Genomic DNA, 19,318 nt, shown 5'->3' on the forward strand with positions numbered 1-19,318 from the left:
ATGTATGCTATGCTAATGCTACCCCTGGATGAATTGCTATGCTACATGCGTATGCTAGGCAGAACTCGTGATATGGGAAGTGAAAATGGGATAAAACTCTGGGTGTGAAGAGAAAGAAAAAAAGTTAGGTTTTTAGTAGCCTTAAATGGTGGATTTTGGCAAATATTAAGCGAATTCATCTCTTCATTTTCCAGTTGAGCTTTATTGTACAGAATGACTCCAAACCTGAGCACTTGATTATATTGTTTCTGTAGTCGGCTACTAGTAGACCAATGTATTTTACACAGCATGGTTGGGTGGTTCAATGTGGTGATGACTCTTCAAATTCAATAAATGTGGAAATAAATGTGTTAACGTGTTTGTCTGAATCCTGGACGTCCTCCCTGTTCCGTTCACTGAGCTGTGAATCCTAAAACATTTTACTCCAATCCAGCTGAAGTGAATATGAAACTTCGTCTGAGTTGGACAAGTTAGTCACAGTTAGTGTGTTTAGTGCAAACTCCCCTTTTGTCTCTAACTATCTTTACAGGTCGGTTACCGTTTTCAAAGGTCAGTAAATGACTCTTGGTGGCACCAGAAAATACCAGGCTTCCACCGAAATTAAAGCCCCGTGACGTGAGGCCTAACGAAGCGCCTTTCATGCTGAGCAAGTCGGTGACAACGTTCAGCTTGATTAGCAGCACACTCACTCAGTTTAGCTGTGCTATTAAAAGAGTCGTTGCTAGTGATGCTCACGCCAGTACAATGATTCTTGTCCGTTTTTATACTTGAATACTTGCGGTCTTCGAAATCATTTGAAAGTCGTCCTTTCGGTTAAAGGGGAACGTTCTGCGGATTCATTTCGGGATTTCTGTCGTTCAAGTTGTTTGCTGACTCCTGCTTTGACACTGCTGCGAGCCGTGTTTTCACAGGAATGCCGGAGCCTTACCTCAGGCCAGTGTGCCACACCTCACGGGCCCCCGCAGCCTGCAGTGGTAGGTCACGGTCCTGACTGGGCCCCGTACCCAAGTCACCTGTTTTTCACCTACCTGGGGGGAAGCACTAGTCTGTCAGAGGCTTCTTGTGGCCGTGATGAGTATTTTTGAACTGAATCACACTGTACGTGGTTATTTTGTCCACATCGCGTTCTGCACATTATCATTCAGTCCAGAACAACGGCTGCGATGTAAGTGCGTGACGTCCTGGTCAGCCAACCTCTGACTGTCAAGGCCGGAGGTCTCGAGGTGATCTACAGAAAAAACTGCCTCCCACCATCACGGGGGGTCCACCGGCAGCTTCGGCGCGGGGAGCGGGCGGACACCAGACCCTCCAAGCAGACAGTGACGACAGAAAGCATGTGGTGTGACTCTTTACCACAAGAAACTATGGAGAACTGCCTGTTTTCAGCACTGGTTCAGCCTACCTGGCTATTGGTTCATTCGTGTCAATGTCACCCTCCATAACTGTAATCTTTCAGGTTTTCAGCAATGTCAGAAACAAAAAGAAATGAAGAATGTGTATAGATGACCTTAGTTCGTTTACAATGTATCCATCATCGAGTTTGCAGGGTTTAGAGGATTAGCGCAGCATCATTGTTTGAGTTAAGATCTCTGTTTAATGTCTTCGTCACTTATCTCAAAGTGAGTTTTTACTGTTAGCCTTGTTTGTTTGTTTGTTTTTCGTTTGTTTGTTCATTCATTTGTTTGTTTTTCGTTCGTTTGTTTGTTCGATCGTTTGTTCGTTCATTTGTCTGTTTGTTCGTTTGTTTGTTCGTTCATTTGTCTGTTTGTTTGTTTGTTCGGTTTTTTGTTTGTTCGTTTTTCGTTTGTTTTGTTTGTTCGTTTGTTTGTTCGGTTTTTTGTTTGTTCGTTTTTCGTTTGTTTGTTCATTCATTTGTTTGTTTTTCGTTCGTTTGTTTGTTTGTTCATTCATTTGTTTGTTTGTTCGTTCATTTGTCTGTTTGTTCGTTTGTTTGTTCGTTCATTTGTCTGTTTGTTCGTTTGTTCGATCGTTCGTTTGTTTGTTCGGTTTTTTGTTTGTTTGTTTGTTTTTCGTTTGTTTGTTCGTCTGTGTTGCCCTCTTGGCACCGCGCTGCAACAGACCAAGATTTTCAGAGATTCAGAGGAGAGGCGGACGCGGCTGTGTAGGCACACGGGCTGATCGCGTTAACGCGCGGGGTTCAACGGCGTCAGGCTGCGGCGGCCGTAGCCGGCCTCCCCGCCCCTACTGGCCCCCGAGAGGCGACTTAAAGTTGAGATGGAGCAAACGCAGGCCGAGGACTCACCAGTCTGATGATAGATAACGGTTCTCCGCCCCTAGAAACCCCACGCTTCACACGACGGAAGTGAGGACGGATGAAGACAGCGAAACCACGACGGCGCATTTCAGCGACAGTCGCCCGGTGGGACTTTTGATAACACATCAGGACGTCAAACCGCTGGAACCCTTGTTAACGGGACCGATGAGGGCGGCGGCCAGTCCAGATCCGTCTGGAGTCAGTCGCACGGGAACCGCGGGTCTGGCGGTGTGTGCGCGCTCAGGCGGCAGACTGTCCCCCTGCGAGGGAACCCCTGTCGCTGGGGGTTTCGTCTTCGGTCGGGTGAAGCTCGTTGTCCGGATATTGTGGGTCGGTGATGATGATGATGATGATGATGGGAAGAGGATGAAGCAGAGTCTTGACTGCATATAACAGCGTCAGATCGAGCACCTGCAGGTCCGCTCGTGAGAGGGTGTGAGGCCGGTGAACGGCTCTGAGAACCGGCCTTGACGACCGAGGGCCGTTGTCTTCCTAGGACGCGTCACCGGCCTGTGTTTTAACCATCAAGTGTTTCCCCACTTTCCAGACTGCGGCCCCCCCCCCGTGGGGACCCCCGACCCGGGGCCTCTGTGGTAACGCAAAAGTCCGTCGCGTACTCAACCGCGCTCCTCGGCAGTCAGTTGACTCACCGAGGCGTGACGTCACCCGCGCGAGCGGACCTAGGGAGTTTCCGTGTTTAAGAAACTGCGGCGCTCGCGCCCGGACCAGTGTCTGCCTGTGAGAGCAGCCGAGCAGATGGACCCCTCCACGTTCCTGTACGATGTCCCCCCGGTCGTCGTCGAGAGGCTCTGTAAAGTCGTGGACAGTGGGGACGACAGCCTCGGATGGCGCGGACTGGGTGAGGCGCGGCCACGGCCCGGGGATAACGGTAGAGGCGGAGCCCGCCTCCGCGGAGCGGCTTTAACCCGCGGGTAGAAGCGGAGAGAGATCCACCTGTCCGACAGGTGACCCGCGGCTCGTGCGGGAGGATCTCTGTCCGCCCGATCGCTAGAAAAGCTGCGGCATCCGAAATGAACGCGCTCCGGAGAAGAACCACCGGCGCCTGTCGTCGGCCCGAGCGAGCGAAACGGGCTGCAGGTGCCACGGTAACATTTCGGAGTCAGACCCGTTAGCTGCAGGGGAACAGGTCCTTGGTTCAGCGTTACCGAGAAACTGCCACGGCCTCGCGACTGAGCGCACTCGGTCGCTTCTCTGTGGCCTGTTGTGGTAAAGTGGCCGCTCTCTCCGGCGGTTGGTAAGAATGTGAAAGCAGCTTCTAGTCCTCGGTGTAGGCCGGTTCGTCTAAACCCCGCGGTGATGTGTGTGTGTGTGTGGGGAGGGAAGCAACGAATGCCTGTTCTTATTTTTCTGTGACAGCAAGCTCAATTTGTCTCCCTGGCCCCCAGCGGTGCGAGTCCTCCCCAGCCTGCTAGAGGTTCGCATGCTGGAGCGCCTGGAGGCCGCGGGCCGGAGTCCCACCAGGGAGCTGCTCTGGTCCTGGGCCCAGAAGAACGCGAGAGTGCGGGACCTGCTCCGGGTGCTGCAGGACATGGGCCACCACAGGGCCCTGCAGCTCTTCCAGAGTCAAGCTCGGGGTGGCCAGCAACGGAGTAAAGGCAAGCGCAGTTCGACCGCACGGCACATGTGTAATATCCCTGGTCTTCTAGAGTCTGACTGAGCAGAGCCGAGGTCTCACTTCGGGACACCCGTGCTCCTAGGGTCCCGATCCGCATGCTAAATCAGCTCCTGTGACACTATGTCTTGTCAGGCTTGAGTGGGCCAATGACGCTCGGCCTTTGTGTGAGGCTGAAAGGGAGCAGTCAGTGAGACTGCACCTCCCTGAGGAGGTTTGTGTTGGAGGGAGCTTCTACTACGCAGAGGAAATACAGAGCCCTCTCTTGGTTCCTCTTCGTGCTGCGCGGCTTGAGTCATCCCAGCACGAGAAATGAAACTTTGATTTAATGTGTGGGCAATCTTTTCCGTTTCAGAGTCGCCTCCGCCCCCCAGCAGTCAGCACACGGAGGCCGCCCGCCGGATGCCGGCAGCGCAAGTGCAGGTAGCGTTGTCTGTTCCGCTGTAGCTGTTGCCACAGGAGGTGGCCTGCATTTCCTGTGAGCAGTGGGGGGAATAAATGACCGTCCTGTCTGTATTCTCTCTGATAAGGAATCCCTCCAGCTAGAGGCCGCCTCCTCGAGTCCAGCTTCAAGTCCGGGTAAGTACCCCGAACACCGTGCTGGGGGCAGAACGAATCTGTGTTGCGCAGCAGTCCGCGCCCCTGAGGTGGAATTTCCCCCCCCCCCGCTCTGATCCGGCCCGGCGTTGAATTCTGACTCGCCCCGCGAGATCTCGAGCCTGTGGGCGTGCGAGGCAATGTGGCGTCATAGCCGTCTGTCTGTGGGTTCCAGTGAAGTCAGCCGGAGAAAGCCTGCCGCCTGCGGTCACTTTCCGGGACGTGGTGGAAGGAACCAGGGATTTCCATTGTGACACAAGGGTCGCAGAGGGCCGCTTCTCCAGTGTCTACAGAGCACGGATCGGAAACGAAATGTTCGCGGTGAAGCTTTTCAAACAGGTGAGTATTGATTCTCACACTCTTGCCGCTAAACCCCCTCAGGTAGACTCTGCGCGTCCCGCACACAGACACGTGGGAAAAGGGGAAGCCTGTTAGATGTCTTGAAGCAACTTTCCCTCAAGCGGAAACTTGCAAATTGCTTCAGCCTGTGATAAAACACTTTGATTAAATAGAACACGAGAAAAGAGATGTCCTTCATGGACATGCTGTGTGTAGAGGTGGTTTATATTCTGTGTGCTCATCTGCAGTGGGCCTCTAATTAACGACGGGGTCTCAGGCTAACTCAGGTGCATTCCTTATCCATCACTCTCCAGATAAATAAGGCGTCCTGGAAGAAGCAGTGGGATATCTTCAGGAAAGAAGTGGAAGTTCATCATCTGTATGTGCCGACCCCCCCCCCCCCCAGCACCTTTCCTCGTCCATCGCACAGAGCGTGCTCAGTGTTTAAAGTGTGTGGCTGTGTTACAGGCATAAACATCCAAACATCCTGGGCTTGTTGGGCTGTTTCTCCGACGAGGGCCACTACTGTCTGGTCTACCCTTACCTCCCCAACGGATCGCTTTCCCGCAGACTGCACCACCAGGTAGACCTGCGCTCTATCAACATCTGCTGGCCCGCTGCAGTTGTTCCTGTCGCTCACATGTTCACGGCCAGTGCCAGTGCAAAGCAGTTGCTAGGTGATGCTGAAATGATCAGAAAACAGGAAGTAAACTTGTGGTTCACAAGTGTGCCGCGGTTTTGCTCTTGCGATAACTTAACCGAGGCTTTTGATCGGTCATTTTAAAGAGATGCGGACACAGATTGAACAAATCTACACGGAGGAAAAAAACCATCCAAGTAGTAGCGTGTACCTTCCGTGTCTCGGAACAAATCTGGCCACTCTGCATATTGATACTGAGCAGACCTCTGAATGCCCGAGGAAAGCTGCCTGTGGATTTACGCACAGCTACGCATGAGTTTGCTCTGTCTGTGACGACTCAAGTGGTCTGCACCTTCTAGTTGGGGGGGGCGATGTGCGTCTGGGTGAGGCGTGTGATCACCCGCAGCTCAGAGCCCGTCAACGCTGTCCCTTTTCCCTTAGAGCAGAATCTCCCAACCCCATTTCACACTGATAATTGAACTGAGATTTGATGTCCTGTCAGAACACGGTTATTGCGAGGAGCTTACAGGGAGTGCGGTCGTGGAGACGGCTTCAACAGGTGTGTTCCGGGGGTTGTCATTCATCGCCCGTCACGGGCTCATCCAAAAGCTGCTCGGTGCGTCCGCGGGTGGAACCATACATCGAAAATAAATCATCCTCTTACGGATGCAAGATAATTCACACATCCGCAGCCAAATTAAAGGGTGAGCTAAAGTCAGGAGCTTTCGGGGCCGCGGTGCTCGACAAAAGAGCCTTGACCCGAGCTAAAGCCTCCTGACACTCTTCAGACCAGTTTACCTCTTCCTGATGAACACATTGGTCAGTGGAGCTGTAATGGCAGGTATAGGGGCTCGGAGTTAAGCTGCTCTTGAGAGCACAGGCCCACAGCCCACCTGATGCCCCCCACACACACATTTTTCTGTAAATTCCCCACCAGATGAGCCTCTTTCAGCCGCTCAAACAGACCCCCGATTTGCAACACCCTCGATGGAAGTGGCGCCGTTCTTACACCCCCGTGTGACTGACTTGATTAACCGCGGGACATGGCAGGCGTGTTTCTCATTTAGGAAGGAGGGACTCTTTACTTTATCCAGACCATCACGTGTCACTTGCTCTCGGTGAACGATAGCTGAAAATACCCTCACGGGAGACCCCTTTCTGAGCTGTCCTGTGGTATGTTGTCCCTCTACAGGATGGAGAGCACCCTTTGTCTTGGCAAGAGCGTCTCACCATCATCAAGGGAGTCGCAAAGGCTTTGCATCACCTCCATACGGCGCAGCCCTGCCCCGTGATCTGTGGCAACATCTCCAGGTAGCGGCCACCAAACACGCACACTGTAGGATAGGTTTGTGACTGTGGACAGTTCGGGTTTTACGAATCCGCGTCTGCTCAGAAGGTGTGCCCGACCCCCCCAGGCACACGCACAGACATTTTTAGCGGCAACGCCTCAATTTAAAAATGGAGAAACGGAGAGCACACAGCCGCTGCATTGTCCCCGATCCTCGTCCCGATGCTTCCACGCTACATAGCGTGTTTACCCAGACATAGATATACACACACACTTACACACGCTTATGTGCATGAGGATGAAACACACCTCTTGTCCATGAAATGTTTATAACTACTTCCAGTTTTACTCAAGAGATATGGGAACAAACATACTTACAAGAAATACTGGAAGAAGGAAGCTTTTAAATGACTAGAGCTGTGTACTTTACCAACAGTGTCTTAACAAGCTGTAGGAGGTGAGGCCTGAAATCGGTGTTGGTTGACTTTCACCTGCAGTGGTGGCAACTCTCGTTGGCAAATGTGCTCAGCCATTCACTTGAATGGGAAAGTGGTCTGTGGTGCCGTTGAAAAGCATAGCTTCATGTTGACACGTGTTCCTGTTATTTAGCCTTCCCCCGCTCAAAACAACGAGGGAAGGCGAAATCACAGAAACACCTCTGTGTGTAAGGTAATGCTGTTTAATAGCACCTTTTTAACACGGTCCCAGCACGAACAGCACAGCCTCCGCAGGACTGTTGGATTAGACCGGATACGTTTTCGCTACTGTAGGTGTTCCTATTGAAATGACAACTTTATATTGGTTACATTGATTTTAAAGGGTCATAGGATTTGGGACCTCCACCCTTAGTTGCCTTCTCTTCCACCTGTGCTGTGTCTCTGCTCTCTGCGCAGTTCATAACTTGACTCAGTGTCTGTGTGGCTTCTCTGCACAGTGATAACATACTCCTGGATGACGCCCTGGAGCCAAAGCTGTCTGACTTTGGGTTGGCTCGCCTACGTCCTCATTCGGCCACTCAGGACTGCACCATCACCCTTGATACGAGTTGCCACAGCAACCTGGGATACCTCCCCGAGGAGTACATCCGAGATGGCAAGCTGTCCTTCAGCCTGGACGTTTACAGCTTTGGAACGGTGACTGTAACAAGATAATACAAGCCGAGCTACACTTTATTCATTCTGTGTGTCAGCTGGGTTGTAGTTAAGCAGATTGTAATAGATTCCTGCAGGGAAACTAAGAACAACAACAAAACAAAAACAACAGTTCCCTCTCCTTTTAGCTCTGGTTTTGGTCTCCACCAGCTCCTGAGGGGTAACCTCTGGCTCTTTAGCTGCTAAATGCTCCGCTATTTTCACCAGCTGGTCTCTGGCTGTGTCTGTCTGCTGTTTGCTGCTGAGCGGGTAGTGGACGGTGGCTTTTTGGAGCAGTGAGCGTGAATCAAAAGTAAATCTGTTGGCCTTAAAACCGAAACAGTGAGTCACAATATGCCGATGCCCTCCATAGAGCTGAGGAGACCTGCAGAGTCTCAGAGGGACTACGAGGGGAACCTTTCACATTACATGTAGTACATTTTTTTTCTAATTTGATTTTTTTAAAAATCACAGCATTGTTATCTTGTTGCATGAAGTATCAAAATACATATATATTTATATCAGTACATTAAAACATCAGTGCGTCATATTTTATAACTTGGTCACATCTTTTGCATATAAAATCTTATTTTGCCAAAATGATTAGTAACTTAAGCTGTCAAATAAATTTTGTGAGGTAAAAAGCACAATATTTCCCTCTGTATGTAATGTAGTGTAAAGTAATGTAAAGTAGAAGTAGAAGTATATCAAGTCGCAAAATTTAGAGTACATCTACTCCGTTACTGTACCTAATTACCAGTGGGGTATAAAAGAAAATCAAGTAGCGTATCACGCGTCTGAATACGGGGTTATGAAATATGTGCTGTATAAACTGTGGAGTACAAGTAAATGTAACTGTAATGACGATAGGACTCTGGTTCCTTTTCCCATTGCCATTAATTACAGCCTGCTTGTTCTCAGGTCATAATGGAATCGGTAACGGGGCGGAAGGTCGTCGTGGACGTGCCGAAACAAACACTGCTGGTGAGTCAACACGGAAGCGGGGATAGTAACTTCATGTGTTCAGACCTCTCACGAAGCCTTTGTCTATATGCTGCATAAAACATGATTAATGAGTGTTCTCGTTATCTGGTTATCCCGTGTGTGTCCCTTTCCTCGTTTCAGAGAGATTTGCTAGTCACTGAGGTGGAGGAGAGCGGTGGCGTGGACTCTTGTCTGCGGTTCTTGGACGAGGCGGCCGGTCCGTGGCCGACTGCCGTGGCCCTCAGCCTTCTGGCTCTGGCCTTGGACTGCACCTCCAGCCGCCAACGCCACAGACCGAGCATGGAGAATGTGAGCGTTAATAGGTCACTCTTGACTTTGAGGACCAGTGTGTGTAACAAAATATTCTAAGCTCAAAGGTTTTATTGATAATACACCGTATGGGAGCTGCCCCCACTAATCGTCGGTTGCCTGTAAGCTGTGCTGACACATGTATTATTATTCTGCCGCTGGAATCGTTTAAGTAGCTGTGGATGAGACAAATGCTCTAAATCTCAATTGTCTGCAGGTGATTCTGGCATTGAGCCAGCTGCTCCCTCCGCCGAGATGCCCGCACGCCGACCAGCCCCACAGCCTGGCTGACGGAGCCCCCGCTAACGCCCAGCAGAGCCCCTCACCCTCCATACCTGTGGAGCATGATGAGCAGTGCAGCCTCCCCGGCTCGCCCACGCAGGCAAGGCCCTGTGAGTGCAGCCAGTCGGAGGTGACATATCTGGGCGACGCTATGGAGGCTCACGGCGAGGCAGACCTGTACAGCAGCTGGCCTGTCCAGTGCAGCTGCCCGGCTGAGACGGGTGGTCTGGCCTGTGAGGACTGCAGGGCCAACGGGTTCACCCCCTACCACACGGAGAGTCCTCAGAGTAAGTCTTTATGAGGTCCTCAACTCCTCATTACAGGAGCAGAATTTGAAAAACTTCAAACAGAACTTGAAAGACTGTGTGTTTGTGTGATGCTCACCAAACCTGCATATGATCAGATTGGCTGATCTTGCTGAGCTATCCTGCTGGGGGGGCATCTAAAACCTCCTCAAATAAAACTCAAGCAACGCAGTCATTTACATGTATTTATGACGTGTGAACTGTGCTGTGTGTATGTTGGCCCAATAAAAGTAATGTGTTGCCGCATTTTGTGCGTTTTTAGCTGACTTCGGTGTGGTGGAAAACCCGGCCAAGGAGAGACTGAGGAACAAGCTGAGTCTCTATGACAGAGGGCTGATTCACACAGAGGACCTGCTCTCGGAGACGGGGCTGCAGTAGGGAGCAGAACTCCCGTCACGGTCCCGACAACGGGTCATTTCTGTGGGCTGGTGTGCGCGTGCGCGTGGGCTCGCTAGTGTAGGATCCCGGTAAGCTACTGTACCCCAGGAACCGTTACTTCTGGGATCCCCTCTAGATTCATATATATTGTGACAGTACAAATCAACACAACTCATCACATCACACTGACACCTGAAAACATTCGGATGGTGAACACTGAAGCCTACAAAATAACATGACTGGAAATACTACAAACACTCAAAGACTAACATAGATACCATTTAGTGCTCAAGTGTTATAGTAGTACAGCAGTTGAAGTAATTGTAGTATGGTAATCAGTAAAGCCCTGATACATCCATTACTCAGTATTTTTATTACTATTATCATCATTATTATTAAGGCATATTGCCACTACGATTATTAGCATTATGTTTTAGCATTATTTTATGATCATCATCTGGTTACCATGGCTATGACTTTCTGAAACATTTCTGAAAAACTGATTTTGATCACCTCTCTGTGTTATTACCTGTCTGTTACTCTGTGTTGTTTTTACCTCGTGGGGGGGTTATTGATCCTGAACCAGGGGTTTAAGTTTAAAATGTTCTATAACGCCAACTCGGCGCTAATGTTATCACACCCGGTCAAATCAAGTTTAAGACCTGCATCGACATCATATGGTGACTGGTAACACTGTAAATCCTATGTAGTGCATTTGATACCTAAGCTCGACAGCGGTGGCAAGTGTATATAAAGGTACCCTGTAGCGTTTTCACCGCTACCCCCTATTGCGAATGTTTTTACGAGTGGCTCCCTGTTTTGTTTGTTCGTTTTATTCATGCCGCACATCTCAAAACAAAAGTCACAAAGTGCTTCACCGCAAAAAAACTGATTGTTAGAGAGGTACCGCTCACTTAAACGTGTTCTTTTTGAGCCGTACACTAAACGATAAGACTGTACTGTGTTGAATCACATCAGTGCTGTTGTTTCATGTTGACATTTCTTAATAAAGTTATAAAAATGGCTCAACACGCCCTCTACTGTTTTCGATCCTCCTGAACCTTTCAAGGCCAACGCTGACATAGAGTCAACCGTTTGGGACTTATTGACCTCGTGAAATTTATAGAAGAAAAAGAAGGCTACCGGCCCACCTCCCCCAGCACCCGTCCTCGACTGGGACTCGCAGGAGTTTACGCTGTTTCGCTAACCCTCTACGAGTATTTTTCTGTTTTGGTGCAATGCTTCGGACTTGTGCTTTTGACGGCTGTAGCGGCACCACCACCACCGGACTGCAGTCTGTCCCCCCAGCCCCTCGTACGGCTCGGCAGTGGCTGCAGATGGCAGCAGGTCCCTCAGTAGCAACACACTGCTATGTACATGCTCGGCTCTGAGAGCTCCGGCTTCGGGTTTTACTGGGGCACACTAATGTCTGTTTCGGAGGATTCTGGAGGGGAAAAGACCGCCACCTCCAAAGAGCCCTCTAGCATAGACGCCTCGCGGTCACTGAGCAACTCCTGCCTCACACATCCATTTTTTAAATAATTGGTTGGTCTCACCATGAGAGGGAAACACTTCCATGGTTTAAGGGCAAAAGACAACAAATGCTCGGTTTCCCGCCGTTTCAAGTCAGGTTCTGGAAACCTCCAGTAAACACTGGTTAGCTGACCTGAGAGACTTACTGGTTTCACCATGTAGAGCCCGGTAGGTAAAACTCTGACACTCTATTATATTCTAAACTGTACTGGCAGCCACTGGAGAAAATGAGCAACGTGCTCCCCATGCTTCGTCTTTGTTAGGAGGGCTGCAGCATTTTGAACCATCTGCAGATGAACTACAGCTCCTAGGCGAGAGCATAATGACGTACTTACTGTAGCCATGACAACACAAAAGCACAGAATCGTTTCTCAGCAGCTTCAAAAGATAAAATACCTGACCTTAGAAAAACCTGGATTGCAGGTTTCTTTACGTGACCAGAAAAATCCAGAGAAGAGTCAAAGGAGACCCCTTTACTCTGAGAGTTCATCTCAACACTTGGGGTTGGTATCACACAGTCCAGACTGTGAGCACCAACCAAGGCGGTAGACTGCTAGCAAGCAAACATGGAGGCAAACATTTCGTGATTTTCTTTCGTTTTTTATTTTTTAATGGCTTTGCAAAGGTTTTATGAGGAAGGCACGGGCGCAGTTACAGGCAGTGTAGAGAATGCACTCCACTGTGGGAACGATGATAAATACGGGTTGAAATCTGCAGCGACCATTGCAAACAACAGAAAAACAAGTGACTCGCTTCCTGCTGCAGTCCTGCCGACCCTGCCTGGGGCGGTCGCATTATCATCTTTGTATTTGTCGTAGCAAAACTACTGCTAGCATTGGTATATAGTTACAGTTAGTAGTTCTTTATGTACCCCCCCCCGTCCTTCTCCATAGCTCGCTGAGATACAGATCATAGACATACAACTGAAACCATCAGGAGATCATTAGAAAATGAATTGGCAATCATTTTCATAATAAATCTTTCAAATATATTCACATGCCCAAACTTAACTGGCTCCCGTTTGCAATGAACATTTGCTAATTTTCTCTCTTTTATATCACCGTAAATCGACCGTCTTTGGATTTTGGAGCTTGTCCAATAAAACGAGCAAATTTAAGGATGCCACCGTGGCCTCTGGATACATGTGAAGGGCATTATCCACTACTTTATGAAATGTTATATACCAAAGGATCACTGCAGCTATCAGTTTTGCCGCTGTCAGTCAGGTTCACATTGGTGCAAATAGATATTTGTGCCTGTCATGTATTCACATTAATGTCGACACACATGAAATTCATCCGAGCGCATGAATTAGTAAATCGTGCGCTCGGATGATTATTCTTTCCCGTGACACCTGTCAGGCTGCATAATATTGCCCAAAGTAAGGTACCAAAATGAAGGTATTGCACCTGCACTTGTATTGAAGATTTTCAAACGAAACCACGCGTTTCTACAAACTAATACTGTCAAGAACATGTCGTGTGCAAACGGGCACAATCAGTGTACAAGAAATGAATGTGCTCTGCCATTTTGTACTAATGGCAACTGATAGCGGCTGGATGTGGATCAAAGTACAACTTTGAACTCCAAATTTAAAATAAATGTATCTGTTAGCAGCTTGGAAAAACCTCCGTCCGGTGTTGAACCCGTATCAGCTCCTTCGTGACTGTTGTGCATTGCAGTACGAAACGGTGCAGTGTAGTGACCGTCAGCACCACACTCAGAAAAATCAAAAGGCCGGCAGTTTTGTATTGAAATAAATTAGGTAAAGTCTGCGTAGGTTCCTACACAGGTGTATTGGCTTTTTGCTGAGGAGGCACTGACTCCTCTTCACAGTTCCCTACTGTGAGCATGCAGCGGTGCTTTCTCCTGGATGAGGCTGACAAACTCGTGCTTCTCCAGGCAGCCTCGACACTCTTCCCCCCATGAGGCTAAAATGTTCCTCAGCTCCACCACTCTCAGCTTTTTTAGCCCATCGCTGCTCAGGTCCTTCAGCCGAGGCTCTGCAGGCAAACACAAAACACACAAGCAGCCTTTATTTTGGGTCCACACACGAATGAACGCTCAGTCTCTCTTGTGTATTTGGACACACTTTACCATATCTAAGCTGACAGATCTGTGTGTCTCTGCTACTGAGGCGCTGGCAGATCTTCTCGACGGGGACGTGGGAGGCCAGGGGTCGGGACACCGATGCTGTGACACGCGTTGCTGCGTCACTACTGGCTCCGAGGTAGTAACACTAGGACAGCACATGAACACACTTTCGATCATCCCAGTATCCTGGGGATTACGTTCATATTAAATCTGCAGCTCAAGATGTATGCCGTGGAAAGTCGTTCATCGACGACAGGGACATGAAAAGTAAGGGTGTGGAGACTAGGGCTGGCCCCTAAAAGTCGAGGAGTTGACGCATCCGTCCAGAAGACCCCCTCCCTACTCCCACTCTGTGAGTCCACTCACAGATACTTTTTTAACTTCCTCATAGTACACAGAGCAGTGCAGGAGCAACAGTGTGGCAGACTGTAAACTTTACAAACCGAGTCTTGTCTTAAAATGACCGAACTACAGAACTAACTGTTGTGGAAGTAGAGACGGGTGATGGAAATTGGGGGGTTTACTTTCTCTGACTGTGTGGAAATCTGATGTTTTCACCTCCCAGATGATGAAGAAAAGACATTAAAATGTGAGTTTTCAGGTAAAACATGAGAGTCATGTACGGGAGTGTGGGGCGGCTGGACTGACATTCAGGAAGTAGTCAGACCCCTTCACTGTTTTCACATTTTATGTTGCAGCCTCATCCTACAATCATTCAAATTGATTTTCCCCTCATCACTCTACACTCAATGCTCCATAATGAGACAGTGAAAACATAATTTTAGACATTTATTTAAAAGGAAAAACTGAAATTTCATGTTGACACAAGTATTCAGACCCTTTGCTGTGAAATTTAGCTCAGATGCCTCCTATTTCCCTTCATCATCTCTGAGCTGTTCCTACACCTTGACTGGAGTCAGCCTGTGGTGAATTCAACTGATTGGACGTGATGTGGAAAGGCACACACCTGTCTATATAAGGTCTCACAGCAGATAATACATATCAGAGGAAAAACCCAACCACGAGGTCCAGGGAACCGCCTGCAGAGCTCAGAGACAGGATTGTGTCGAGGCACAGATCTGGGGTGGGCTACAAAAAAATGTTCTGCTGCGTTGGAGGTTCCCAAGAGAACAATGGCCTCTGTAATTCTTCAATGGAAGAAGTCTGGAACAACCAGGACTCTTCCTAGAGCTGCTGCCCAGACAAGCTGAGCAATCAGGGGAGAAGGGCCTTGGTACAGGGGGGTAACCAAGAACCCAGTGGTCACTCTGGCTGAGCTCCATAGATCCTGTGTGGAGATAGGAGGAACTTCCAGGAGGACAACCAATTCTAAGCATCATGTGTGATTACCTCCAAACATGATGCTTAGATTTCAGGCCAAACAGTTCAATCCTGGTTTCATCAGACCAGAGAATCCTGTTTCTCACCATCTGAAAGTCCTTTAGGTGTTTTTATGGAAACTCCCAAGCAGCTTTCATGTGTCTTTCACTGAGGAGAGGCTTCAGTCTGGCCACTGCCATAAAGACCAGATCGGTGGAGTGCTGCAGTGACGGTTTTCCTTTTGGAAGTTTCTCCCTTCTGAGGGTCCACTGGGTTCTTGGTTACCCCCCTTTACCAAGGCCCTTCTACCCTGATTGTTCAGCTTGGCTGGGCAGCAGCTCTAGGAAGAGTCCTGGTTGTTCCAGACTTCTTCCATTGAAGAATTATGGAGGCCACTGTTCACTGTCTCTAACAAAATGTGAAAACAGTGAAGGGGTCTGATTACTTTCTCAAGGCACTGTTCATGTGCAGGGGAGTGATTAAATATTTCACCTTTTTGTAAATGAGGTCTAATGAAGAAAAGATTTATGTTGCAGCCTCATCCTACAATCATTCAAATTGATTTTTTAGACATTTATTTAAAAGGAAAACTGAAATTTCAGGTTGACACAAGTATTCAGACAGTGGTCACTCTGGCTGAGCTCCATAGATCCTGTGTGGAGATAGGAAGCATCATGTGTGATTACCTCCAAACATGATGCTTAGATTTCAGGCCAAACAGTTCAATCCTGGTTTCATCAGACCAGAGAATCCTGTTTCTCACCATCTGAAAGTCCTTTAGGTGTTTTTATGGAAACTGTGGAGTGCTGCAGTTCCATTGAAGAATTATGGAGGCCACTGTTCTCTGTAACAAAATGTGAAAACAGTGAAGGGGTCTGAACACTTTCTCAAGGCACTGTTCATGTGCAGGGGAGTGATTAAATATTTCACTTTTTTGTAAATGAGGTCTAATGAAGAAAAGACATCAGTAATAGTGCTGAGTGTTAAGGAAAAGGGGGTTAATGAAGAGCAAGGGCTCTCGTGTGCCTTGCTGGTCAAAGACTGACGATAACGGACAAACAGATGTGCAAATGTAAGGTAGGGCGGCTGCGTCCTCTAAAAAGTCCACCATGTTGGCTTATGAGGAACCCTCAGAGTGGATCATCATGCTCAAACCATGTCCACCTACAGATCTGCGGTACATGGGGCTGTATTTAAATGGTCCACCGTCTTAAAGTTTGTAGTCAGTTTAGGCCAAGGGAAGTTTATTTATTTTCACCCTCACAAGCACTGACATGGCGGGCTGAGCCGACTATTGCTATGGATACACGACGTAATAATTTATCTCGATAACAAATTGTGGTCTTGTCTCATAAATAACTATAATATCTGGCTTTCCCGAAGTTTTACCAACAACAATCACAAAAAGTAGACATTTTTTTTGGAACGCGTCACCCAGGCAGCAACGCTGAAAAGACGGAGACGACTGCACGAATGCTCAGTGATACGAGGTTCTTAACCCTGAATTTTATTTTTTATGATTGACTTGGGTTATAAGTTTTGAAATAGATTTTATTTTTTCCATAAAATATCCATAAATGTTATTTTATGGAATTTGGACTCCATGTTTCATGTTTCTGCAAGGCGTGAAGTGATCCGAGCATAATTAATACATTTCAAACTGTCAAACTGTGTGTGTGTGTTATCTGGTACAAGTGGTTCATCTGAATTGTCTGGGCAGTTGGGCGGTTGAGAACCAATAAATCGAGTTCAAAATAAGCTAAATCCTTGAGGGGTGAATGCGAGTCCGTGCTCCTAAGGTCACATGACAGAAATGGTGCCGGAGGCTGCGCTCTCACCAGCCTCGCCTCCTTCCCCTGGGCCACAGCGCAGGCCTGGACCAGCTGCTCCTCCACCAGGGCCGGCGTGAGCTCGGCGTGGGCTGAGGTCAGACTGCCGTACAGTCTGTGGAAGAAGCTCACACACACTGCAAAAGCGGTTCTCTGTTAGTTGGGCAGGGGGTTCTGCTTATTTCTGGACTTTCACAAACACACACACATCTGTTGAAGTTCTCAGTGTGTGAAGCACTTCTGTCGCAATAAACGGACGACATTTTTGCCTTTTCACGTATTTCCAGTAACATTTCTGCCTTTTGGCGTGTTTCCGGTAAAATTTTTACCTTTTCACGTGTTTCCGGTAACTTCTCTGCCTTTCACGTGTTTCCGGTAAAATTTTTACCTTTTCACGTGTTTCCGGTAACGTTTCTGCCTTTTGGCGTGTTTCCGGTAACTTCTCTGCCTTTCACGTGTTTCCGGTAAAATTTTTGACTTTTCACGTGTTTCCGGTAACTTTTCTGCCTTTTCACGTGTTTCTGGTAAAATTTTTGACTTTTCACGTGTTCCCGGTAACATTTCTGCCTTTTCACGTGTTTCCGGTAAAATTTTTACCTTTTCACGTGTTTCCGGTAACTTTTCTGCCTTTTCACGTGTTTCTGATAAAATTTTTGACTTTTCACGTGTTTCCGGTAACGTTTCTGCCTTTTCACGTGTTTCCGGTAACGTTTCTGCCTTTCCACGTGTTTCCGGTAACGTTTCTGCCCTTTTCACGTGTTCCCGGTAACATTTCTGCCTTTTCATGATGGCATTTTTCAGACTGTGTGCTGTTGTACAGCTCTGTGCTTGCCGTGGGCAGAACACGGGACCAAAGTGTCACGGTTTTTATTTTTATTTTTTTAATGGCAGCTACCAATGAAATAAACTCATTCCTTTATTTACATTTTTGCTCAACTTCGGTACCGGAAAACCTCAGAGGCTTTATCCTGTAACCCGTGTCTGTAATTCTGGACTAATTTCCCCCATCTTTTAATAAACTCGTAGCTATCTTCTGACTCGAATCACTGCTAAGTTTACTCAGCAAGGGCCCAACTTCGTCGGCACATGCAGGCCAGATTACGGTGGGAGAACAGGCATGCGGGGCCGATCCCGACATTTCAAACCAGTTCCCGATGATGATATCAGCACTGAAATACTGGGAAACCACAGCCGGGCTGTGGGTGGCTTCTGCTCACTCCATGCGGTCTAACCTTCACAGTTGCCTGCTGCAGAAAAGGTAGCGCCTCTGAAAAACAGGAGTACGGCCAGAGACAGCACCGACATGGTGGCGTTTTTGTCGTTATTATTAGCCCACGCCTGCGACACCGGGGACAAACAGTGCGCCACCGCGCGGCGAAGAGAGAGAGAGAGAGGGGGGGGGGTGTATTTCTAGCTTCCCCGGCTCCTAAAGTAAAAGTCCCATCAATGTTTCCCACAGAATCCGTCAGGCGACTCCTCGTAGGAGCTTCAGCGCCTGCATCGACGAGCAGCTTTGAATTCCCCACGTTCCGATTCGCGCCGCGAGGCTCATGGGTGTTGTAGTCTTTAGACCCGCCCGCCATGCCAAAGTGGCGGACGAAACGTGAGCTCATTAAGGCTGGAGGCCGTCACATGAACCTGCGGGGCGGGTACGACATCCTGAGGAGTGTCCCTGTGTTCGGTGACAGTAAGGACAGTAAGTTTAAAGACAAAAAATGGGGACAAACTCCCACTTCAGGGAACTACAGCAACTTCACGGGCTTAAGTGTAATTAAATGGCGCGAAGTATGATCTTTATATTAAGTTAAATCAATAAGTCTTTAAAAAATAGCCAATTCTTGTGGATGTTTTATGGAATGTTTAAATCAAATGTATTCATGAAACCCTTTATTAATGTGAATGTGCTATGGCTAACTGGAAGTTAGCTACTACCGATGAAAGACGCTGAGCCGTGGCAGTGTTGTGGCATCCGCTGTTGGCAAAATTCAAACGAACCCGAACAGAACAAACGGGCATCCATGTTGGCTATTTAAAACCCACAGCAATGGCTGTAATTTAAAGTGTTACCCAAGTTTACACCTCAGAACAACGGCGAGGAAAACACAGTCCACGGATCGCAGCACTTTTATTGGCCGAGTGCCGTATATTTGCACATACAATGAATTTGGCTTGGTGGTTGCACGTTCACAGTATCAAAACAGAAAGAAGGAAACACAATGTTAACCAATAGTAACCACATATATATATATATTTTTAAAAACATCTCCCTCTGGCCATGGTGGCCTCCGCTTGGAACCGGATTTGTCCTTGGGCCTCCGGGATTTCTAGGGTAATCCGAGAAACAGTTGTCAAATGATCGATTTTCTAAACGTTTCCTGACCA

At 48.2% G+C, this 19,318-nt stretch overlaps 2 protein-coding genes across 3 annotated transcripts; one reads left to right on the top strand and one right to left on the bottom strand.

Annotated features, from left to right (window-relative positions):
- Positions 1 to 2,960: 2,960 nt before the first annotated feature.
- On the top strand, positions 2,961 to 11,178 carry irak3 (interleukin-1 receptor-associated kinase 3). 2 transcript variants are annotated; one of them, XM_040149647.1, is made up of 13 exons: positions 2,961 to 3,134; positions 3,682 to 3,891; positions 4,264 to 4,331; positions 4,439 to 4,487; positions 4,681 to 4,844; positions 5,159 to 5,223; positions 5,313 to 5,427; positions 6,677 to 6,795; positions 7,707 to 7,905; positions 8,824 to 8,886; positions 9,028 to 9,195; positions 9,413 to 9,764; positions 10,045 to 11,178. In XM_040149647.1, exons 1-13 carry the CDS (start codon positions 3,032 to 3,034, stop codon positions 10,158 to 10,160), a joined length of 1,791 nt encoding a protein of 596 aa, XP_040005581.1. In that variant the 5' UTR covers positions 2,961 to 3,031; the 3' UTR covers positions 10,161 to 11,178. The 2 variants fall into 2 exon arrangements, with proteins under 2 accessions (XP_040005581.1, XP_040005589.1); XM_040149655.1 differs by lacking the exons at positions 5,159 to 5,223; positions 5,313 to 5,427.
- A 2,108-nt stretch (positions 11,179 to 13,286) lies between these two features.
- cdnf (cerebral dopamine neurotrophic factor) lies at positions 13,287 to 18,609 on the bottom strand. The gene is made up of 4 exons (XM_040148606.1): positions 18,169 to 18,609; positions 16,946 to 17,073; positions 13,791 to 13,932; positions 13,287 to 13,696 (listed from the first exon to the last, which is right to left on the bottom strand). The coding sequence occupies exons 1-4, from the start codon at positions 18,239 to 18,241 to the stop codon at positions 13,524 to 13,526; spliced, it is 516 nt and encodes a 171-aa protein (XP_040004540.1). The 5' UTR covers positions 18,242 to 18,609; the 3' UTR covers positions 13,287 to 13,523.
- Between the last annotated feature and the right edge of the window lie 709 nt (positions 18,610 to 19,318).

Source organism: Xiphias gladius, chromosome 2 (assembly GCF_016859285.1).
Source record: "Xiphias gladius isolate SHS-SW01 ecotype Sanya breed wild chromosome 2, ASM1685928v1, whole genome shotgun sequence".
In the NCBI taxonomy this organism is placed as follows: Eukaryota; Metazoa; Chordata; class Actinopteri; order Istiophoriformes; family Xiphiidae; genus Xiphias; species Xiphias gladius.